This window comes from Dromaius novaehollandiae, chromosome 5 (assembly GCF_036370855.1).
Source record: "Dromaius novaehollandiae isolate bDroNov1 chromosome 5, bDroNov1.hap1, whole genome shotgun sequence".
NCBI classification, from domain to species: domain Eukaryota; kingdom Metazoa; phylum Chordata; class Aves; order Casuariiformes; family Dromaiidae; genus Dromaius; species Dromaius novaehollandiae.
In genome coordinates, this window is record NC_088102.1 from 16,584,989 (window position 1) to 16,610,232 (window position 25,244).

Genomic DNA, 25,244 nt, shown 5'->3' on the forward strand with positions numbered 1-25,244 from the left:
GCCTATTGCTACTTTTAGAAATACAGTTTGATATTTCCTTATCAAGCTCACTCTCAAAGGTGTGATTTCTGCTAACCAAAACACAAGTAAGAAATCTCTTTTCTTCTTTTTCTTCTTCTTCTCTTTTTAAGTAATGGAAGAGCTCTGATTACCTTGCCAGTCCCTAATTATAATGTTGCCTAAATTATGACTGAAATGCACAGCAAAAGTAATATGTACTAATACAGTACGTGAATTGAACTTAACAAAAAATATTGAAAGATTTGATTCATTTTTTCCTGTTTCTCCGTAACATTAAATTATTTAATTTAATAGAAAAAAAGCCCTTGTTGTTCAGCATCTTGAAATAATGCTTTCTTATTTTGGCTGCATCTGCATTTGTGCTGGGGTAAGTAATACTGTACTGCATTGGTGAGATGGTATTGGTGCAGTTTTTATGTCATTTGTGATAGTTGCTTAATTGGTCTAAACTTTAGATTTTACTAGTAGCTCAAAGGATTGTGTGGATATGTGCAAAGATACGGTAACATGAAAATATGTGCAGAGCTGGTCTCAATTTGCTTCACTAAACCAGATTTAACTTAGCAAGTGCATTTTGTATGCTGTAATTATTTCTACATAGTTAAAATTTCAAGGCTTAACCGTGAGCAATCTTGCATGATGGTTAAACTCAGCTGAACAATTAAACAGAAGTTGAAGTAATATGTATGCTTAAGTGTTTTTCCTAATAAGGGAGAATATGCTTAAGTGCTTGAGTACTTGGTTGAAAAGGGACTTCAAATTCTATGCAAATAGATAAAATTCACAGAAGTATGTCTGACAGCTAATGACATGTTCTAGGTCACAGACTGCTGAAAGCAAGGGGATGATGCATCTACTCAGATAAAAGATTTTGTGAAAAGACACTCTTAGATCTTATCCATCAATCTATTTAATAGATGAGTTGTTATAATATATTTGTAAATTCATTAAGATTATCATAGGCAGCAAGGTAAGGTGATAGAAAGCAAAACTTTGTTGCAGTGGTCTTAGCAGGAGTTAAACACTTTAAACCCTAGTTCTTCCAGAAAAGCAGTAATTCACTTCTACCAGGAGAGGCTGCTCAGCAACTGTTTCTTGGCCAAGAGCCTCACTGCTTCTGTGGAGTTTCCATCCAGAAAGAGCATCTAGTTAAGCTTCAGCACTGCCAACACAGATGTTCACACGTGCTCCCGTAAGTTCAGATGGTTTGTTTGAGAGGTTTCTTTCTTCTGTGTGTGCATGCATGTATGTGTGCGTGCCAGCCCTGTCTCCCCAGGTGTTTTATAAGGATCTGAAACACCAGTCGTGGTTCTTCAGACTGGGGCAGAGTATTTCACTTAGTGGTAATGGGCCTGAGAAACTTTGAGGATATAGTTCTTCATCTCTCTCTGTCTCAGCTTCCCTTACGTTAAATGGCAATGATAAAACTCCTCTCACCATTATGGCTTCCCTCGTGCTGATAATGAGTGCCTTACCCTTTTGGGATGATAACAGAAGGCGAGTACTCTGAGCACTGAAGTTTTGCATAAGAAGGCCTCTTTAGGCATGTTTTGTGGTCCGTGTGTTCAGACATATGCCAGGTAACGATCTGCACTGAAGTTTCTGGGAAAATGGTAGGTTAGAAACAGATGTAAACCAGTTGTCAACCTGTTCAGATTGCAGGCAACTCTTGGTGTACCTGAAAACAGGGAGGTGTTTACATTTCTACTGGCAAAAATTCCTAAACAAATACCCTCTTCAGACAGTGCTTGAGCACGAGTTTTATAGCTGTTTTTAAAGAATTTGGTCAAGATCATGCCAGAAATTTGTAGAATACATTAACCTAGGCTCTCCAGTTGCAGATTAATGTCCTAAGCCCCTTTTTCTTCCTCTTTTCTGTACCACTTGTTCTAGACTAATTCCTTGAAACAGTCCTAACTTTGCTCCAAATATGAAAAAGACAGATATAATCAGTGCCTGAGGTGTAATGAGTGCCTCCAGCTGAGACTTTACATATCTTACGTGACCTTCAGTGCAGGGTTACCGAGCCACCAATAGTTCATCATCCCTTAAAAACAAAGAAGCCAGTTACTCTAGGGCACAAAGACTCTGTGTATACTCTCCTGCTATGACTCCGCTAGCCCCGTTTCCCGCCTACATGTGCTGTGTTAACTGAGAAGTGCTCATGGGGACAGGAAGAGAGCGCCCCTTTTAGAAGCACTCCCAATCTGGAGTCAAGATTATTGGTGATCTACCGAAATATAGCCCACACAGCAATGCAGCAAAGGCCGTGTTATTACTGCTTACCATAAGCAGGGTATGCTGTACATGTATTCCTCCCTAATCACAGAGAAATAGTGGAGAGAAACCCTGCACCATATTTTCACTGCCCAGTCCCATCCAAGTACCAGAGCTTGCCTCACTCTCGAAACAATGAAGGCAAAACTGCCTAGGACAATGTAGCCGTGGTTCCTGAAATGCTACCAAACTTCTTGGCTTTCCTACAGCTGCTCACAGCCTCTGCTCTGACATTCCTGGTTGAACTCCGAAACAACCTGAGCCTCTTTGGCAACCAGCTGCACCAGAACCTGGGCCATCACCAGCCAGACCCAGCGCGTCCTGCCTGCCAGCACTACACAGGTGCCTGCTGGCTCTCATTGCTCCCTTCAAAGCTGTCAGATATGACTGCAGCTAGTTCCTAGCAAGGCAAACATATTTCCTCAGCCACCAAGAAGCAGGTTCCCAGAGACATGAATGGAATCAAGCCTGCTTTTTATCCAGGTTCTTCTTTGGCAAAAGGTTTCTAGCTGGTTTCTAGGGTAGAATATTTTTGCTGTGCAGGTAAACCATCTTGGATGAGGTCTTCTAGGTGCTCTTTGTCTTATGGTCCAGGCATACAGCTCCCTTTGAGGTGTCTGGTCAGCTAGGCCAGGACACACAGCTTCTGGGGGACTAGAGGAGACTAGCAAAGCTGATTTGGGGACAGGCCATGGAAGTCCGGTCTCTTCTTATAGCCCTCTCAAGGGTGGAGGAACAAGGGAAGAGGGGTTGAATATCAGCAGTGATTTTTGGCACTTGCTGAACAAAGCACATGTCACCTGAAGACATGCATCTTAACTTGGAGTTCAGTTCTCCTGTTCTCTGTATCCTACCCTGCTGCAAGTATACCCCACAACACAAATAACTCTTCAGTAACAGTCACCTCTGCTATGTCCCTAGTTGACCCTCAGGCCTGAGACTCTGTGCTGGGGCCCATTGGCTCCCTTCAAGGGAGACCCTTCATCATGTAACAGAGACAGGAGTCCAAGGGCAGGGGCAGGGCCTGGGATCTGGAGCTCAGAAGAGGAGGCGCCCTGCTGCAAGCAGGCTGAATCTAGAAGGGAGAGTGCCAGCCGTTTTTGAGGATAACTGTCTTTCTAAGGCCATGGACAAAATTTGTGACTGAGCAGGGAACTGAATCCTGCTTGCCTGCATCAGAGGTGCTGAAACATCAGAAAAAATAACAGTAATAACCCCAAGTTCTGAATATGTGTTGGTTTAGTGGTTGCTGTTCTTCCACACCCAGCATGAGTGAGTTTTGACCGCCCAAACTCTTAACCTTATGAACGTGTTCCTGAGAGGAGATGATTTTGATTTACACTGACAAAGCATATAAGCTAGAAGAACTCTAGTTGTCTGCGTGCCATGAGTTATAAATGAGACAGTTCTGTTCATTCACTATCTTTAATGGGTGCAAAGCAGAACAACACACTATTTAAAAAAAAAAATCCTTCTACTTGTGCCACCTGGGATCTGGTCCTGGCTGGTTACAAAATTACATAGCATACAATGTGTGTCACTCTTTGACTTAATAGAAAAATGATGTAGCATCCATCCTTTTATACTCCTGTGATTTTTTTTCTACATCATGGACCTTGCCTTTCCTGGCCAGATTGCTCTTTATAAAACTTCTTTTTATTGCTCTCCATGATCATCCCACTTCACTCAAGACTAAGCATACAATATAGAAGCCTCAAGCTTTAATTTTTCACTCTCAAATATTTCAGACAGTAAATCAATCCTTTCGCTTATGAGCCCATGTTTTGTGAGTATTTTAAGGATGAGATTCTGCACCTGCCAAAGAGAACTCTCCTAGTTCCCTTCAGCTGCTGAGGTGAGATAAAGGCTTCCTCTACACAACAGCTTGCCTCTCCAATTCCAAAAGATGCCTTAACCTTGATGCCACATGTAAAAACTTCCAACTCTTTTAGACATGAGGTCAGTGCTCAGCTTCTGGCCATGCAAGAGTACTGGGTCAGCATTTAGACCAGGGCTTGCAATCCACACAATGCCACGTGGATGTAAAAGCAGCCGTGATGGCACTCCCATGCAGGAGCATTTCCTGTGCACACTTGATTCACATGGAAGTTAGTCAGTCAGATAGCTACCACCATCCTGTATCTAGCAAAGAGTGAAAATGCTTGCCAAAAGCAGTCTCACACCAAGTAAATCCATTTCTTGCATCCATCTTGCAGCGCTGAGTTTTGCAGAGGTTATTATGTTGGAATAATTTGCATATGCTTGCATACTCACTTCTAAAAGACGTTTTGGAGGACTTAGCAGCAGCTTACAGTGGAAATGGAGGAGAAAGTCCCCCCCTTAGCATTGTGTTGTCATTTGATCCATGATGTTTAATCCCAGAGCTGCTGCACCATGGTTTGTTTATTTATTCATGTAAACATAAACAATTTTGAGGGCATAACTGGTCTTTCATCATCAGACACACTTTGGAATCCTTCTGGGGTAGTTTTAGACAGGAGGGAGTCAGGTTTGCCATGAGTCTGTCTGTTGCTCTTACCCAGGAGATATGGTAGCTAACAGCTTGGGGAGTGATGAGCAGGTCAGTGATTTCTGTATAGTGCTTAAAATAGCCAGCATCCAGCTCTGCATTATCAAGCACTGGTTCTTTGATCAATTTTTTTTGTGTAGAGACTCCGCAGGCAAGGCAATAAATGTATTTTTTCAAAATTGCACTAGGAGGTTTCAGAGTAACCAAGCAACGCGGTGATGCATATTAAAAATGTAGTACACAAAAGGACAAAGCAGCAAGAATTCTTCAATTAATATCCAAGGTATGTGCTTCATTTTCTCCTCACTCATACAAATGTAAATCCAGAATAGCCTCACCACAGATAAGGGATCCATAATGTTGAAGACTGCCTCTGTAGCCTTGTAGTCACCCATGCTTACATCTTACAGTATCTGTAGTTAGAGATGAATCTGTAGGAGACTGTCCCTGGAGAAGGCATTTAATGGAAAATAGTTCTTAGGAAGAAATGTTATCGTGATATTACCTTGTTTTTTGGTGAATTTGTGCTTCTGCCAAGAATGCTTTAAAAATGGTATGACATTCAGCCCCAGCCTCAGCCTGTAACAGAGCAAAAGCTCCTGAGATAGCACAAAACACATTCCAGATAAGTGATTTGAGCAAAGCTCTTTGCCACCATCTGAGGATCTGGTTCAATTGTCTGGAATGGACTATGCGTTATCTACTACTGAGGTGAACAAGATTAAAACAATTGTATTGGCTAGAGAACAGATTAACAACAAGAATAGATTGGCAATCAGGCAGTTAGGTTCCCAGCATCAACATTTATGCACCACTGTCATTTATTGTCATTGCTTTACTGTCTAATTGTGCAGGTCCTTTAACTTCTGTTGTTAAAACCCCACAGATGTTGCAACTCTATCACTGGACTGGCAGAATCACTCAATCCTTGGCAAAGCCAAACTTTTGGGTGGAGATACTAGTCTAAATTCTGCTGGGAATCACAGGCAGGGTGTCCCCTACCTATCTTGCTCATCTAGCTGAATCATAGAGCATTGCTCATAAAAAAGAGCCAGAGTAAGTGAGAAGGGAGAGCCCAAGCAAAGGGTTCTTCCACCTGCTAGCTCACTGGTTAGAACAGAAGCCTAGGATGTAGTGGACATTCACATCTCTCCTCCTCCGCCCAAGATAGAACAGAAACACAGTTCTCTGTGTCCTAGGACAGTACACTAACAAAACACCTGTACTCTATTTTGTCAGTGTGCCTTTCTTAGCTTTTGTCAATCGAAATTGTACTTTGTGGTATAATTAAAAATTTCAACGAGTGTTGGCCTCACCCTCCCCCCCATAACAGTGCCATATATGCCCATTTTTAGTCAATTTTTTACTTTTTCCTCCTTACTTGTGAGCTAATGCATATATAAGAATAGGTTAAATACCAACTTTATCCTTGGGTGCACACTGGAAGCAATCTGCCTGCAGCTACAGAGTTCTTATAAAAAGGGATGCTGAAATCTCAGATTACTAACACTGTATTTGGAAGTGTATTTCCTTCATCTTTTAGCTGTGGACAGGGAAAAAATACTTGAAATATTTAAACTAAACAATTTGAAGCATTTGCCTTACACAAAATATGCACTTAGCAAAAGTCATACTAAACAGTTCAGGTTACTGCAGAATTCTGCATAAATATCCTAGGAGCCTGTTCAGCTGTTGATAGGCCTTCTTACCTCTCTCTATCTCTTGGCAACAGCATTTCTGCATGTATATCTGCAGGAAGGACAATGATCCTTTTTTGTTACCATGTGAGTTTGAGTATATCCTTAGTAGTTCTCAATCCCCCTGGCTCCTCTCTCGTGTACACTCATGCACTCACTCACTCTGCTTTTCTCTGTCCCATCTCTTGAGGCCTCAGAGGCACATCTCATATATATATAATACAGGCTTTCCGCTGAGGTTCATTTGTGGTACACTAATGTCATCCCTGAAGCAGCTCAAATGTTGCTGATGAATGATGTGTATTCCTCCTTTTCCGAGGAGTTGACAACATTGTCACTTCACCCTTGGGAAGGCAATAATATCCTTAGTTACTTGGAATTCATTCAAGTCATCTTGCGCCAGTTGTTTGAATTTCAGCACAATGTTAAACAATACCTTGCTGTCACAGAGCAATATCACCTTGACTGCCACATCCATAGAAAGAAATGGGTGTGAAATACAATCACCTTACCAGAATTGCATAAGAAAAGGTAACACCCCCCCCCCCCCCCCGCCAGATTCTGATAAATACTAACACAATTTACCCACACTGGATCAGCACTGTGTGATTCAGAATTAATTAACCCTTTTCCAAGGAATGAGAACTGGTGTATTCCCAACAAGTGGGAAGAGGACCTTGGCTCACACACACAGCACATGCATTTGAAGCTGCTCTCACTGATATATCTGCCATACTGAAAATCCATGCATGCTTTTGTATTTCACCTGAGTCCCATCCACAAAAATATGTGGTATGCCACTGATCTGCATGTGCACAGAAGCTTTGACGTATTTTGGATATGGAGAACTTAATGTGTCATCATTGACACACCATTGTGTCTGTTTTCCATCAGGAGTGAATCTAACTTATTGCAGATATGCCGGACTGACTGTGCAAGCTCCATGCCATTAATCAGCCCGTATGAAGCAACTCCAATGTGTCTCACGCTTGTTGCCTTTGATGTGTGGTGGCCCCTTGTCGAAGATCTCTGGACATCCACAAATATTAAGTAAGTTTACTGGGCAGTATGTGATAGGTAAAAGCACTAGCATGCCTTTACAAGAGTTAGTAAGTAACTTTCGGTGAGACAGTGTACTGTGCTCTGAATCACAGACTTCTGCTATGAATTTTTATTTCTGTGTTTTAACAGAGCACTGTTCTCTATCCATGGGCCTGAGTAGTGATGCCCAAAGTTTCTCCGGAGGCAGCGAGAGAATTAAAGAGGATGGCAATATAGATGTTTTTCATCTATAGAGGTGGAGTTCAGGTTACTGCCTGGCTTACTAGGCCAAGTCCTCCAGAACAATTGAAGCAACTAAAATAGATTGGAACAGGAAAGGAACTGCAATATCCAGAGAAAAGGAGGAGCGGGAGCTTTCCTTCTACTATTAAAGAAAAATATGTATGCTGTGCTTCCCTAGTGTGCTTCTACCCAGCCCCAACAACTGCCTCTGTACTTTAACCCTTACCTTTCAGCAAAACTTCTTAGTCTTGCCTTCAATCCTCTTCCAAACCAAATGAGAGATGAGTGAGCAGGTGGGGTTTGTTTACCTCTCTGAAAAGCACGGTCTAACAAGTTAGGTCATGTTAGGAGCCATCTGATGCTTCAATATCCTTTCCTAATGCAGATCCTCAAGGACAGTGAAGCTGTTCATTGGTTGGAATGGGTCAGGGAATTTCAGCTTCATGTGGCCATTACTGGCCCTTCATTTCTCCTTCAGGTGCATTAACGCTAGTGGCATGTTCCATACATAATCTGTTGGTGGTTTCCCTGCTGAGATAGGCAGTTCTGGTGATGATTTTCATCAGCAGCTTGGGACCTGGCTTGTCCTGTGCTGTTATGGTGTATTCTACTAGTAATATCTAATCTCAGCTGGTAGGGCTGCTGCCATGACAGCTTGTGTGTTGTAATTTGTATGAAGCTGTGCAAAGAATTGGGATTGGAGAACCTATGTCAATAGTGCTGCACCACTTGACTCAGTAAATATGAGCTATACTGGGCAGCGCTAGTGTTTAGGAGGATTGGGCAGGAGGGAGACACATGATACAGCTCCCACAGTCTTCCCAGGAAAAGCATGTGTGGCTATGCACACAGTATGGTGCTAGCTTGTCAGCTCACATAGGTCCAAAATTGATATGAATCAATGCTCCTCACACAGATTTCTGCAGCAACGGTCCAGACTGTCACAAGAGACCTACTGCAATATATTTTGTAATTCTATTACATGTGTTATAAATTACAATTGTATAATTATAACTGTATAAATTATAACTATTAATTTAAAAAGGGTAGAGAAATTAGCCATTCGTAAGGCTCTATAATGCTTTACCAATCATTTTCACTAGCAATTATTTCTCTTTTTCTGCTCAGAGAAGGCCATGCGATCCGATGATCTGAATGCTAGATATGAATATCACAAAAATGTTGTGTCCAAATGTGTATGAAGCACTGTAAACATCTTTAGTCTTTCTGAGACATACTTTGCAAACAGCACTGTAAACTGTATATAGCAGCAAGCAGAACATGAGATTTGGCCTATTCTTGAAGCAGAAGAGAGATGCATCTGAACAAAACTCCCTAACAAATGTAAATAATTTAATAGCTCAGGATGACAGCTGCTGGTAAAACCATGCTGTGGGCGCTTTGGGATGCAATGCAGTGCTGTGTGCGTATTTTTCTTAGTAGTGCATAGGGGAGGTCTCCCCCAGCTAGATATGTGCTGCTGCAGTAATTGACTTTGAATAAAAGCTCTGAATTAATCTCCGTGCCCGTAGATCCACGGAGGATAGAAAAGAGCACTGTTCTTTCAAGGAGGCCAGGCAGAAGAAACTTGCCAAGAGCGTCCGATTGAGCCATGGAGGCAGAGCAACTTCAGGGACTCCTGCTAATCCAAGAAAGCTCTGTCTTGTGGGGAGCAAAGGAGTCACTTTTTCTTTGCTGTATCCCCTTCTCATAAATATTTTTGGCAGCAAAACTTTGTCTGCAAAATAAAGAAGAGTCCTGAGTGCTCCTGGGAGGGGGTTGTTCCCATCAGAAGTGTGTGTGAGGATGTTCTTAGGATGTCAGAGGGTTTCCTTGGTCATAGAGGATAAAAGCAAATAAGGGTCTTGGATTGGGCTTTGGCAAACAGCGAAAATTATCAACTGAAACCATTTGTAGCGAGATTGTAGGGCTAATTGTTCTTTAGTATGCTGCAATATGAATCATTTGCTAGATAAATTCAAACAGTGAGCACTTAAAGTGTGTTCAGTCTACAGATATTTGATCAGCAAAAAACAGATGTATTTTTCAAATAAAATGCCCCTCTAGAAACAGAGTTCACACAACTCTAATCAAACCAATAAATCTTTGTATAACTCAGTATCAGACAGTAATTGCAGTCAGTAACATTAGAAATTACAGCAAGCAAACCTGCTAGAAGAGAAATGTTGTATCTTTACTGTAGTGTATATGTGGAGGGAGGAAGAATTAATGTGCTAGATTATTACAAACAGTAATTTGATGTATCTAAAACTTCATGAATTAGAAAATATGTCTAAAATGGCACTGTAGTTTCGCTCCATATTCTTTTAGAAGAAGAAATGGATAATTAAAGAATCACTAAAAGGCATCATAGTCTTAGCTCCGTGTTTATATATATACTTACAGAAACTATATATAGTAAAATAATGCAATTAACACTGCAAAATCAGATGGTACAACGTAAGCAAATGCAACAACCTCCATTGCCTGTGCAACCTTTGTTTACCTCCCTTAATGTGTTTGTGATGTGATGGTCATTTTTAATTACATGACTCTCTATAATTATGGTCACACAGTCTTTTTCCTTCCCTCTCTTACAGTGCCCAGATTGAAAAGAGAAGCTGTCTCTAGTTTTCTGACTCTTGTCATTTATTTTGTTAGTGTCTTCACAAAAGAGACAGTGGTTGGCCTAGTGTTAGATGGAGCAGCCTACGTTGACATGAGTGATTTTCCCACCAACAACAGCCAAGCTAAAACTCACTTAGCTGGCACAGCCTTCCCTTCCATGATATACATATTGTTTCTCAAACACTGAACTGCACAATTTTGATCTCTGTCACCTTTTTTGCAAGCAATAAATCTGACCTTTCTAGGTGCTTTGCTTACAGCATATGCAACTTTTGGATTACCTGTGTAAAATTAGGAGCATATGATGAAAAATTTCATTAATATGTTCTATATCTTTATCATGGCTTTATTTCTGGATGTAGCTGATCATGTGATTTCCTTGCTGTGCCAGAGGAGTTTTCCTCATGCCATAGCTTGTTCTATCCCCTAAATAAGTATAGAACTGAATAATTTATTTGGATGAGCTGAATACAAAAAGTATCTCTCAAAAATAACCTTTCACGTTAATAATATTTAAAATTGTACAAATAAGAGGAAGGAAAAGGAAAGCAATTATTTGGCTCTTCATAGCATGCATTATTAAGGTATAGCATGCAACTCAGTAACAAATCAAAATAAAACAGTTTAGGAATGATGATTCTGTGAAACTGATGTTTTTGTTCTCTGGATCAAAGAGAAGGATCTATTACCTTGTATGTATGTATTTATAAATAAGCCACACATGCCTATGTGATGGCCCCAGAAGTGTCTGAATATTAATTAGAACTGCTTATTGTTCCATTTGCCCTATATGCAATCTGATAACTGTTTTCCTTGAAATAAGAATTTCTAAAACACTTGGAAGATGTGTCTATATTTAAAAATTGTTACACTAAAACCTTTCATGGCAGTATAAAAATTACTTCAGTTAGAGTGACTAAGACATTCTAACTGCTGAATACTTCTACTGCTCTTTTTGTAACTCAAACTGTTGTTTTTGCTGGCGGCTTCTGACAACACACATTCCTGTCTCTCGACATAGATGACAGTAACCTACTGTTATGGAGTAAATTTGTCACTAACGTTTAGTAAATGTTATTAACCTTACTCTAAGTGGGACTCATAGTGTCCGTGCTGTTAAACTTTTTTCCTCATACCAGATAAAGTTCAGAGCACTGCATGCATCTTGCTCTCTTGTTTCTTCCTAATAGATGTACAGAAAATGTCACTTCATATAGCAATAACCTTGGGCAAACAAAGATATTTCCTAGTTGACTTTTCTGACAGAAAGAAGTCATTCTGGGAGAAAGATGCTTCTCATGTTTCCAGAAGAAAGATGGCTTGGCCAATCTGTGACATTTTCTTGTACAGGTGGCTCCTGGCTCCCAGCTCTCTGCCACTAGACTGGTACCTTACTGCAGAGTTGCAGGGTCTCTCCTGCTCTGGGCTGTCACATGCCAAACATGGCTGGCTGTGCACAACGCTCCTGATTACGAGCTAAGAGAAAGGTTGTGCGGCTGGATTGAGGAGCCCTGCCGAAAGGCATAAAGCTCTGCCATCATCTACCACTGCCAGCCACTGCCACCAGTGACCAGTACGTCTCCCACGACATGATCTGATGCAGTGTTGTCCCATGCATGAGAGCAGAATATACTGAACCGTAAAAGGAACTGCTTCACTAAAATGAGGGGACATGGTCACTCTACTGATATTAAATTGGACAGTTATAATTTGAAAAAGAATAGACAAACAACCCAGTGCATGAAGGAGCTATGTTTCACATCAATATCCCAAAAGCCTGAGACAGTATCCGAAAATAACTCTTCCAGACCCTTCACGTTTCATCAGAGTAAACAGGATGGGCTGTGTAGAATGCCTGGAAGTGAAATAGAGCTGGGAGGGAGCAGAGTAAGGCAGGGAGAACAGTGCAGGTCCAAAATCACACATCTAATTTTATTATGCTGAAACCAGTCCCTTAGTTTACACGCATGCTATATTGACTACCCTTTTTAAAATGGTTAGTGGTACTTCTGTGTAGTTTTTCAGGGAAACCATGTGCTGTTCAGAGTACTTGTTATTTGGATAATGTGCAGCATACTTGAAGGGTATTTGACTTTTGCTCTACAGTAGAGTGAAAGACAGGAGGGTTAGAGACAAGATTTTAGTTTTAAAGTAACTAGTTTTGTGACCTGCTGTTCCAAGTAAATGATTATGTTCACAGTAAAACCTATGGATGCTTCTATTATTTGGCTAATATCTTACTAATAAATGCAAACCTATAAATGCTTTGCATCCAGTGCATGGGAAGGAAAACAATACAAATACAGCCACTTCTGAAGAGGCATCAGCAAAACAGCAAAACGTGTTGTGGGGAAACCTTGGCCAAAGGCTACACAGTTAGAGCAAGTCCTATATGCCCGTATATAATAGGTAGGATCTTGGCTTTTATAGTCTATATGAAGTACTTGATAACTCTGTTATTGCAGCATCTGAATATCATATGCCTATTTTATTTTTAGGTGTCGTAAGACTCCTGTGAAATTTGTAAGCCTCATTGTATTGATGGTGAACTGAAAATAACACGCTGCATTGACACTGTTGTGTATGGTGCTGCTCACGGCAGCCTCAAAACCAAAGTATACTGGCTGGGTTAGGAGCCACCTCTGGGGTGACCTTGCTGATACCCTTAGAGGCTAACCGAGGCGGTACACAGAGCTTACAGCAGCACACAACACACACATCTGTAGTTAGATCCTAGGTTTCCATCCATCCCACCTGCCCTTACAGTGAGGGCTTGGCCTTCTTTTCTGCCAGTTATTATTTCTTTCAGGCTCCTTGGATTCTTTCTGACACTGCTGATTCCCAGGGCAAATGGGTTTTCTAAGCAGCCTGAATGCAGTGTGCCTTGAGCAGGTAACATGAATTATTGACACCTGAGAAGTGCAGGTGCCTCTGGAAATCAGAGCACTCAGATGTCCAGTTTAGCAAGGCTATTTTGGAAATAATTATGGAAACTAAGGGTTTCTCCAACATTAAAAAAAGTCTGTAGCAGAGGCGAGAACTGAAACTGTCTCTCAAAAAACTCCACACCTGTGCCCTAGTCATCTGAGTATCTTTGACCGTGCTACTGGAAGGAAGCCTCCATTGTAAGCTGGATTTAAGTAGTACAGCTGTTGCTGAAGACCAAAGGGCCATGTAGGTACTGTTGGGCTCTGAGCTGCTGCTCTGTGGTTCTGGGGAGTTGAGATACTGTTTGCAAAATTGGTAGTTAGGCCACTAACCTGTCCCCTTGGGCTACTAAAGTGAATGTACTGTAGAGGCCTAAGAAAAGATACTAAACCTTGGTGCAAAGAAAGTGTGTGTGTCTCTATTGCCTTACTGAGCACCTGTAATGTTACTCTTGATCTGCAGTGGCAATTCAGCAAAGAATTGTCCTGAAGTTTAGGAGGTGAAAATTTCAGTTCTAGGATACACAGCTAGAAGTCCCTTTCCTGAAGCTTGCTTCTAGTAGGTGTTTTCCCATTAGTTTGAATTTACTTCTCTCACTCCTTCATTGTCAAGTTATGAGGAGGGTCCCCAGGACTGGCTGTAGGGATTTTGCTACCTTTGGCAAATGACACCCTACATATGTTCACATACACCTGCTATTCAGTTTGTCACGTTAATAATTTTCTGCCGTTGTTAATGGTCTCTTCCGCTTATAGGGCAAAGGCAGCCTCTGCCATTACAGGTGGTTGCCTGATGGTGCTGGGTTATTATTTAACAGCTGGGAAGTACCTGCCAAACAAAAGAGGGTATTCCTTTTCTCTCATAGCCCTGAGAAGAAGAAAGTTTGCCTGGGTATATATTTGATGATGCTACACAAAGCAGTTTTCTCGCAGTCACAGATTTCTGTGTTTAGCCAGCCCAGTATTGCTTTGCAGCCCTTCACATCCAAATGTCTGAGGACAGAAGGAGACAAAACTCTGGAACATCTCAACTTCATCTCACAAATAATTTTGGCTCTTCCAGTACATTTCTATTTTTCTGCAGCAGTGCCTAAAACATAAGGATATTTGTAGAGAGTTTACTCCCATGAACTGTATTTTCACTCATTGTTTGACTACCACTTGCAACGTCAGAGAGGTTTTATGTTCTTGTTGTGTGCGATTTGCATTGTGAATTACTGGCATCCACACCAGGAAGCTGGTATCCAGCCAGCAGATAAGAGTTAAGCAAATTTGACAACAGACCTCACTCAGAGGCATAGTGCTTCTTGGGATTCTTGGAGGACTGACTAATGTTTTGTAGAATAGACAGCCTGATCTTTAAAATGTTCATACTTTTCGTTTTTGAAGAAAGTCTCAGCTGATTTTCCATTTTTTAAATTTAGTACCAAATCTTGGATTTTTATTGCAAGTCACCTCTCTTTCTCAAAACTGAGAGTAATGAGGTTCTGAGTTTGCCATCAGAGACTGATTCTGGTCTCTTCATGATTTGTCCCTCAAAAGGCAAATCCTCATTACTCTCCATAACTTCTACAGTGTGCACCAGCAGTTTTGCAACATGAAAGGGATTTTTATCAGAATGTGTATAGCTAAAAAAAGCATAGCGGAAAAAGATACAGCGATAAGGTCTCACCTCTATTACACTGGCCTGCCTTATTCTTCTCTAGGGAAGCTGGCTTGACTCCTCTTTGCCAGTGACCAAGGGGAGGTTCTACTGTTTGTCAGGCATCCTTCTGTGCTACAAGGAGAGGTAGAGTTTCAGTCCTACATTTCAGCTGATGACAATATTCTTCCTAATTACTATTATTTTAGAATCTCTTCTAATCCTTCCAGTTATGCTTATTAGACTCATTTGTCTCTATGCCATCTCATTGCCGTGTATTCTTCAGTTTAATTATATATTGTTTCAAAACTTTATTTCTGTAAGAATTCATGACATGATATATGGCTCTGCTCTCATCAATACTATTGTTTCTGTTTCATAATATACAAGACAGAATGATTTAGTTTCTTGAGGGTACTGTTTGGTTTCTGTAAGTGCATTTCTCTCCCACGTAAGACAGAGTCAGACAAAGCTACTTCAAAAGTGATTAAGCTGCAACATTGGAAATTCAAAGCTTAGTCATATAAAGCTGTATTATAACTCATGTACTGAAGGAGGCCACACTGAGATTGCAGGGACAGCCTTAGGTCAAACATTTTTGGCCCTTGAATGCTTGATTTGGCAACCTCAAGATTCTTTGTTTTAATGAAGTTGGTGTCTGATTTCTGCAGTTTTTTTTTTTTTTTTTAAGAGAATAAAATATTCCCAAGTTTCATCCTGAGGTATTTGTCTCTCCTTCCCTCTTTCACAATCTGCTCTGGCCTCCGTGCCCAGCAGGTCCCAGCTCTTTCCCAGTTCCTTGTCAAAGCCATTTCCTCCTCCCTTGCACACTGATTCCTACACTGTCTCTTGGTAGAGCCAGGCCCTGCCTCCTCTCCTCCCTCAGCTCTTTCCTTTGATCGCCTGGTCCTCTCCTGCTCCTCCGCCTACTCCTGCCTGGGGAACTGGCTGAGCAGAGACACTGGTAGCCACTTTCTCCTTTCACTCCAGTCCCTGCTCTTCCTCTCCTTCATGGCTCCCAGTTCCCTATGTGGTGTTTCTCTCCTCACTGTTAAATCCCAGCCACAGACCCTTTCCCCAGTCTATTTCTTGTCCTGAGGTCCAGCACAGCTTCTGTCTCTTGCTCCTTTCAGGCAAAGCAGCGTCCTTTTCCTGCTGCCAGTGTGGCACCAACAAGCTCCTTAGGACCATAAGCAAGCAAGTTCCCTGACATTTGCTGTCAGCCCAAAGCCACCCACAGGCAGCGAAACAGGTCCCGCTGCTCTGCGACCAGGTTCCTTGTGCAGCCCTGTTCCAGGCAACTGTGGCAGGTTTGAGCCTCTCTGTGAGGATGGGAGCACCAGGCTGCTGAAAGCTCCAGCAGGTCCGTACTAAGCACAGGCTGTTTTCGCAGGGATGACAAACAGCTCTCCTCCCATGAAAATGACTCCTGGCAAGTTACAAGCCCATGTGGCTATAGCTCTCTTAATGATCAATGTCTTCTCTTCTAGCTTCAGCTTTAGCTGGCTTTTTTATTTATTTTATTTTTTTAGGTAGAATGTTGTATGATAACTACCTCTACAGTTCAAGTTTGACAAAGTTGAAGCAGCTTATCAAAAAATTTTGAATACAGGTACAGGCTATAATTTCTTGATATGTATTTCAGTGAATTCTAAATGCCATTTTATTACTGTAGTGCTATTAGGGCTGTATTGTAAACTAAGACTGCATTGTGTTAGGCAAGGTCTGAACAGAGATAGTCCTAGCCCTAGAGAACTTAGGACTGAAACATAAAACATGCTTCACTAGCTCAGTGTAGGTGCGTGAGGAGAACTAAATCATAAATATATAAGTTAAATTATAACCTGCAAGCTTTCAGTGTGCTGGGATCTTGCCTACAAAAGCTTAATATTGCAGCAGAAAAATATTTTATTGTTAAGAACTTCCCAGTGTTCATGGGGAGTGTAAGGAGTAGCATGAGAGAAGGTTAAAGGGTGCTTATTTGGAAAGAACAACGCATGGGCAATGGAGTCTTGCAGCAGTACTGGTTGACTAGCAATCAGAGCTGATGTTTCTGTATTGAATGAAAGATGAAAGGTGCAGAGCCCTGAATATGCAAACAAGGAACCTTTCTTTATTAACCACATGAGAAAGAGCTAGTGAAGGGATGGATATCATAACTGAAAATCCCCCTGTGCTGAGGCAGGATCAACCAAGCTTACATCATTCCTGATAGTGCTTGACTAATGTGGTCTCAGAGGTCTCCACTGCTGAGGTTCTGGATTCTCCCCTAGGCAATCTGTCGTGCCCAGTCTCCCTTGCTACTATTTAAGTTCATTTCCTCTTGTCATATACACCTTGAAGGCAGGAATAACATGACACTCTTGGGTTGCATTCAACTTCTAATCGACTTTTCTGCTGAATTGCTATCAGTGTCTCACTCAGCATCCTGTATCTGTGCAGTAGATTATTTCTGCTTAAATTTAGAATTTTACATTTGTTGTGGACTAAACTGCATTTACTCTCTCTATTTTTCTATATTAATACAGCCCAACCAACCCCTAATGAGAGAGGCTGATAAATTTTTACTTTTGCTTTACGGATGAAAAACACTTTGCTTTGTTTACATCCCTATTTTACAGTACATTCACTGATTTGTGACACCCTGTTAAGTACTGTTTAAAGCTGTACTTACAGACATTTTTTCTGATGGTTGAGGCATACATGAAATACAAACAACACTTTCATGAAAGCCTTTGTCACATTCCCACTGAAGTAAACAGGGGGCTTTCTACTGATTTCAGTGGCTACTGGCTTATGCCCTAAGTGCATCACAGCATTCGAAAAGTGTTTCTCCGTTCAGTTAATATGGACAACAGTTAGTCAGAGAAGACAAGATGCTTTCCGCTTTTAATCTCCTCATGCATGGTGGGAAAATGGGACTTCTGTTTGTACAATTTTTTCATGATTTCAGCTTTTGCTCCTTTTCAGAAAATATCTCTGGGAGTTTTTGAGCAATGGTTTCAACTAGGGATGTACTGAAAATGAGCAGTGTGCAACATGCTAACTAAAATAGTCTGGAATCAATTTCTTGATCTCAGATGATTCACTGGACTTCACATACTGTTGTGATTGCTAATGCCCTGACATTTATTTGAAAAAAGCCTGTCAGAGAAGGAGCAAAAATAATACACTTATGAACGATTCTTCCCCCCTAATCCCTTAACTCATCCTTCATTTTTAAGCCAGCATAGTAGGAAGATAGACTTCTAACTCTTCAAAAGGTTTCCGTTGTTCAGATTCAAAAATCTGATGGGAATCATTAAAGATGAACACCAAGCTTACTGGAATGGAAGTTGAATGAGCAAATTTTTGTAATTAAAAAAGATTAATTCCATAATGAGCATAGCAGTAATAAAAATAATTACTGAAAATGCAGCACTGTTACATTGATTACAGTACACTGTACAGTGTTACAGTACACAGTTACCTACAGTGTACAAGACTGAATGGGCTTTATAATAACTAATTAAATAAACAGTTAAAAAAATGATGTGCTTCTATGCCCCTTTCTGCACTCAGTATCTTTCTGGGTGAACAGACCTGTTTCCTTTGAACTGACACTATGAATATATCCCTTTTTAATCTTGTACTGTCTTTATATGCACATACTTTTACAGTTATAGGAACAGATATCTCAGTTATATTAAGTCTATTCTACAACTGTAGCTGTGATGGAAAAGAAGTCTCCTTCTTCTTCATCTCCTGTCTAGTATATTATTATTATATCCCCATTATCATTACCACTAATAATAACAGAGTTTATATTCTGGAAGCAGTAAAGATTTCTAATCACAGAACTATGTGATTAGAAGACGTGGGCTCTTGCCCAAAGGAACTGAAAACCAAAGTGAAAAAGATGGCAGAGCCAATGAATGTAAAAAAGAACAAATCTATGGTAAAATGAAATGTTATGCAGTTTATTAATTTTGATTCATAAGAATATAAATGTGTATAAATGTGGGATTTGCCTCAAATGAAAAATTTACCAAAATAATACAGTATCAACGGCCATCACTGGTGTTCTCATGTATAGAAGATGAAGGGAATCCTTGCCTACTTGATGAGTTGCTGAGTAACATTTTGCTGGACCCCCAAAATAGTCAGATTTTGAGAAGGATATTGGGTTGTTTTGCTTTTTTTACAGCCTGTGCACACTTTGTTTGTGTTACATTGTCTTATACAATATTCATGCACCAAAAATATTTAAAATGCAGAAACAGTTCTTCAAATATTCCATATGCTACAATAATAACACAAACCATTAAAAATACTATTAAAAGTAACTGGAGCTGTTCTACAATTGCTCAAATGCAGTGATAGCTGAAGATTAATCTCACATTTGCCCTGAAATACATATACCACAATTTTATATATAGCGTTATCAGTGATACAGTAGTTGTCCTCATAGACACGATGCAGCAGAATGCTTAATCGGTTTACAGCTTTCTGTAAATAAACCACACTTCCGATACCTTTTCAAAGAGGTTTGTTTTTTCAAGTCACTGAAAATTGTTGAGACAGGTTAGATCATTTACTATGACATTCTGGTATCACATGTTATGCATTTGGATGGGTAGCATAGAAAAAGAAAAGCAAAACAAAGGACAAATAAGTAGTAAAGTGATATAGTTTAATAAATATAGATTGGTCTGAATGCCTTATCAGTGCTATTCATATTCATTTTAATGCCATTTAATGTAAGCTGTAGTATCAAAATTAATATGGAACTGAGAATCATTAAGTTGAGCTACTCCTGACTGGGAACAAGTTGAAATATGGTGACTTTTCTTTTAATGATACCCAGCTCAAAGAAAACCTACAGGGAATAAACTGTGAAAAACTTGCAAAAGCTTTTGCCTGAAATATTTCCCGACAAAGACATAAATCACAGGGTTAATGCAACTGTTGGTGATAGCCAGGGTAGAAGTAAATTGCTGGCCAAAGTTAAGCAATTCTTCCCAGATACAGCCTTTGACCACTTCCATCTGGAACAATATATCAAGGAATGTAAAAAGATGGTAAGGAGTCCAGCACAAAAGAAACATCAGCACCACTATGAAGATCAGCCTGGTAGCCTTAGTGTTTCTGAGGTCCTTGCAACTCTTTGTTCGGAGTGCTCTTTGTTCTCTAGTGTTTTCTCGTAGGGAGTGAATGATACAAAAATTAAGGAAGACGATTGCGGTAGATGGCAGTGCAAATCCCATTATGTTGAATACCAGACGCTCAGCTGTTTTCCATGATGGAGTGGGGAAGTCTAAAGTGCATGCTGAGATATTCAACTGGGGAAAGTGTTTCACAGTCCGAAATGCAAAGGTTGGGATGCTGACAAGGATTCCAAAGACCCAGATGAGCAAGCAGATCCCTTTGGCCAGAGTTTTGTTTCGTATCCCTCTGTTGCTCAAGGTATGAACAAAAGCCAAATAGCGATCCAGGCTCACTGCCACGAGCAAGTAGATGCTGGTGTACATGTTTAGGCTGGTGGCTGTGCTGGTGCTACGACAAAGAAAATTGCCAAATGGCCAGTTAAATTCATTCCTGATGTTCTCTGCCCAGAAAGGGAGGCACATGAGGAAGATAAGGTCAGCAACAGCTAAGTTAATAAGGTAGATTTCAGCTGTCTTTAGGGAGCCCTTGTATAATGAATAAATGAAGAGAACAAGTACATTTCCAAGCACACCAATAACACAGATGGTGTCTATGTACGTGGGTAGTATAGAGTATACGATTTTCCACCAGTCGTCTAACTCTGGGCAAATAATTGAGTCGCTCTCATTTTCACTCTGGTTTGAGGAGGGAACGTTCAGTAGAGGACTTTCAGCCATTTTCTTTATTCTGAAATGAACAGGAGACCTCCTTGAAATAAGGCATAAAATTCTAAAAACTGTCTCCTATCAGTGCTGTAGCAAACATTTAACGGCTGGAAATTCTTTTTTAGCGCTCACTGTTTTTTATAGGCTAGATATATCCATGATTCATGCATGCAAAGGTCAGAATTGTTCCCTATATTGACAAAAATGAAACTTCCTCTACATCCCATGAAATTTCTTCTCTTTGATGACATTTTTTAAAGTGGCACAGAGGAAGGTAAGTGCCAATTTAATGTAAGTTGATCTGCATTTCTCTCCCAGACTAATGACAGGAACAGATACGGCGGAATTCCAGCTTCCTGAGAACAGTGGGAGTCATGCTGGTCACACAAAGCGAGCTCTGAGCCCTTTCCTGCCCTTTCTTTTGCTCTTATTTTCTGGGCTGAATATGACTTCGGCAGGATGATGCCAGTTTTCCTAGGGATAGGAATGCTGCTCATTCTCTGTTTGCATCATTTGTTTGGTTAACTTCACATTTTATTGGTCTCTGTCAGTTCCTCTCTTCCCAAAATTTGGGTTCAAAATTACTGTTAGATTAAACAGCTCACTGCCCTCAACTGTCAGTTGTTGCAGTAATAAAACACCCTCTTCTGCCTGTGACTCCTCCTAAAATTCAGTACAAAATTGAGCCTGAAAGGAAGGCCTTTGCAACTCTAAATTCACAGCACTGTACGGAGGAAGCTCCCATTCAAAAACTTCTCTGAGTGCAGCTGGAGAGAGGCAGCCCCAGACGCCATAGCATTTAGACCTTCATTAGCAATGGCAATACCTTTATTTCTATCTGGTAGCTAAGTGTGAGCTTGTGCAGTAATGAAAGCATCGGTAAACATTATTCCCCTGTGAAATTCCATTCAGTTACCAGAGAGTTGCCTCCTACTGAGACTTTAGTCTCCTGATGCTCTCTTGCACGACCATAGTACCTGGATCTTAGTTTTTATAGGCATCTAGTCTTCAGCCTGTTATGGTAGGGAAGACTACTGATCCTGTGGTGACATTTAGGATTTCAGTGTTTCATATGCAAGTGGAGTGTGTTGATCATAAAAAAGAATGCACTTAAAAAAACCAGCATGTTGCAATCAGTCAACTTGGATGTTAACTTCCTGCTACAGCTATTTAAATCTGCTCTTTCGGCTTCTGTATTTTTACACCATGGAGACAGCTAAAGATAGAGTTTCTGAAGAGAGCATTTAGGGCTGTTCTTCATCTCTTCAACTTATATGTACCACCTTAGTGATATCTGTGCCTGAGTAGCTTGCAGTCCCTAATGTGCTCATCTTTGTGAGGCCTCTAGGAATTAGAGAAGTAGTAATATTCCACTTCATGCAATTTGGTACCTAATACACAGAACATTTTTCATCACTGTAGAATTAAGTGAGCAGCAAAGTTTTAGCTGAGTTTATAAACTCAAACTGGCTGCCTTGTCAGGAACTGGGCTACATCCAAGTTAACACAGCTCTGTGGCTTTTAACAAGTTCCCTGTCAACAGTCTGAGTGTCACCTCGTTCGCTGATGGTCTTACGCAATCTAAGAGAACTTTGGAGGATCTAAAACTGCAGAGAGGACAGACAGAAAAAAAGCAAATGACTGATCAGCATCAGAGAGGCTATTTATGAGAGGGCAGGAATCTAACCCTCGTCATAGCAGGAGGCTGGTTAAGGTGTGATAGTAGTGGAAGAAAATCTCCAACAATATTATATGTCAGAAATAATATAGAAGAAAGGTACCAGTGAAGCATTTCTTTCTGTAAACTAATCTTTTTCTTTTACTAAATATGGAGGGAAAAGAAGTGCTTATTATCCTTGTCCATTTTCAGATGACTTCTTGGTATCAGTTTGTGCCAGTCATTTTGTGCACATTATGTGGTCTGTGGGCTGGAGCCACAAATTCATTTGTCATAGGCTAACCTGAAAACTTCGGGAACATTTCCTTTGCAGTGCAATTTAGACTTTAAGCAATGGTAATTCTGACTTCCCATTCAGCTAGTAATTGCAAGGTACATGCAGTTTCTGTAGAGCTTGTGTTATGGGGAAAGCCTTTTCAAAAGTGTATCACTCAGTGTCCTAGCACTACCACAAGCCACAATGCTTTTTTAAACTTAGTGCTCCAGATGCCTTGTTGACAACGAATGCAATGCATATTCAGTTGTTTAGCTCCTTTCTTCTTCAAAGGCCATTTTCTTCTGTAAGTATTTTTAAGTATTTAGTGCTAATGGACAATTAGCTGCTTGAATGCTTTCAGTTGATGTACTTAGCACATTCTAGTCAGCTTTTATGCAAATAATGTTGCTTCTTTTGCCTACTTTGAACTCAATTCTGATAAATTTGCATATACAATGAGTCTATTACCATTATTACTATTAATGCATAGTTCCCTGTTAGAGTCATGTGTTTTGGGAACACTAAGTAAATGCGGTGTAAACTTTGGGAACAATCTTAAAAGCAAAAATTACTTTGAAAGAGAAAATTTTGTAATCAGACCAGTATATTCGACTATACATAAATTTGATAAATTGAACCATAATATGGTGATATTTAATCATATCAATATTTAATCAATAATATAATACGGTGATATTTTTGCGCATTAAGAAAATTAATCCTGAACTTCAAAGTCAGTTGCGCAGTGAAAGAGAAACTCTGCACATAGAAACTGTGAATATGAGAACTGAGAATACAAAAGATTTTTTTATATAAAAAGTATGTGAAATACTTTTAATAGAAGTAAGATATTAAAAACAGATGGACATACCTATTCTTTGTCCTTCCTGATAGTTTAGGTGAAACTTCAAATTCAGAAACAGCTGGTAAATAGCAAGACAGTAGTTAACGATGGAATTCAAAGATGCAGCCTGAGGCACAGCTTTCTGAGTGCTGTCTGAGTGTTTTCTTGGCCATGCATGATGTTATATTTTGGAAGAAAGCCCCACGGCAGTGTTTCTTTTTTTTTTTTTCCTTACTTTTCCAAACGTCAGCTGTAGTAATTTCCAAAGCATGTGAAATATTTCATTCTTGTGGTGAAATTATATAAACCATACACAGTATCATTGCCTTTCACATGGCCATCAATTAAAGGTCTCTGGTACAGGTTCTTGGCATTTCTAAGTTCCTTTGTGTGATTAACTATTATCTGCAACAATGACAACTTCATACAGCTCTGAATCACCCTTTCAGTGCCAATGCACACAAAGCCAAACTTTGTACTAGCTTTCAGTACTGGTGGCAGCTCTTCTCTCTACCAGCCTGGGCCTGTGACAGTTTTGAAGTGAAGGCTGGCCCATGTACGTGGCGTCCCACGCCAAGGAGCTGGGGTTAAGGCAGACCACTTCAGCTCCTACCACAAGAAGAGAGCACGTGGGGCAGCTCTAGGAGAAGAGAGGGATGTGCAAGCAGCAGTACTCTTGCCAAAGCTTGTGCCTGAGGCTCACCAGAGCAAAATGGAAATCAGTTTGTACTTATTTATTACAGGAATAATAGTCCAGCAATCTCAAAATAGGTATTTGGGAAGGGCTGCTGAAACTTGGACCCACTAAAACCAGCCTTTCCACCAACTTTGAAAACTGATGTCCTTTGCACCCTGCTGTTGCTGTCCTGTGTATGAATCTCTGTGTACATTACTCCTCAGTAGTGCACAATGACTGATGTATTTTCTCAGGCTTGCAGCCATAATTAATCTTGTTTTTGTCTGCTTACCTTCTTGGACCTTACAGTCTGAGACTAATTGTTTTCAGACTTAGTTTTATCTTTGCTCATTCTGACTGTCCTCTGATTAGAGCAATATATACAAAAAATACCAGATCTGATGTCTCTCAGATTTTGAAATCCAAATCTGTCTTAAGTATATGTGTGTAAATTATAGGACTTTCAACTATTTGCTAAAGAACAGTGGGAAATTATCAAGGGACTGGAATGTAATTTGCTAATATTAAAGCATTCTTCCCATTGGCTACTTAGCTAATGAATGCACTCTCTCTCTGAATTCTCATTTCATGGTGTCCATTCTTGTTTGACAAGTGAGTTGAAATGAAAGATCATGCTTGGCTTCACTGTGGTATCTTATTATGACCTTCACTATCACCATGATAAATACTTTTATCCCAAGCCTTATTTCTTTCTTTGAAAAGATTCTAAGTTAGGTCAATGCAAACACTGGCAAAACTGACACAAACTGGAAAAACTGTTCTGACTGAACACCATCACTTTTGAAAAAACTCTAAAAAACCCAAACAATTTGAAGATTTAAAATGTATATATGCTTTTTAAAAAAATTTAAATTACATCTTATTTCAACATTTATTCATTTTATTAAATAATCAAAGCATTATTAAAACTG

At 40.2% G+C, this 25,244-nt stretch overlaps 1 protein-coding gene across 3 annotated transcripts; it reads right to left on the bottom strand.

Moving 5' to 3' along the window:
- Positions 1-947: 947 nt before the first annotated feature.
- On the bottom strand, positions 948-23,920 carry BDKRB1 (bradykinin receptor B1). Of its 3 annotated transcripts, none has more exons than XR_010389327.1 (3): positions 23,664-23,920; positions 15,037-15,141; positions 948-5,275 (listed from the first exon to the last, which is right to left on the bottom strand). XR_010389327.1 is itself a non-coding variant. In XM_026107683.2 (2 exons), the coding sequence occupies exon 2, from the start codon at positions 20,868-20,870 to the stop codon at positions 19,854-19,856; it is 1,017 nt and encodes a 338-aa protein (XP_025963468.1). In that variant the 5' UTR covers positions 20,871-20,880; positions 23,664-23,919; the 3' UTR covers positions 18,950-19,853. The 3 variants fall into 3 exon arrangements, 1 of the variants encoding a protein (XP_025963468.1); XR_010389326.1 differs by lacking the exon at positions 948-5,275 and adding an exon at positions 8,901-14,454; XM_026107683.2 differs by lacking the exons at positions 948-5,275; positions 15,037-15,141 and adding an exon at positions 18,950-20,880 and having other exon boundaries at positions 23,664-23,919.
- Between the last annotated feature and the right edge of the window lie 1,324 nt (positions 23,921-25,244).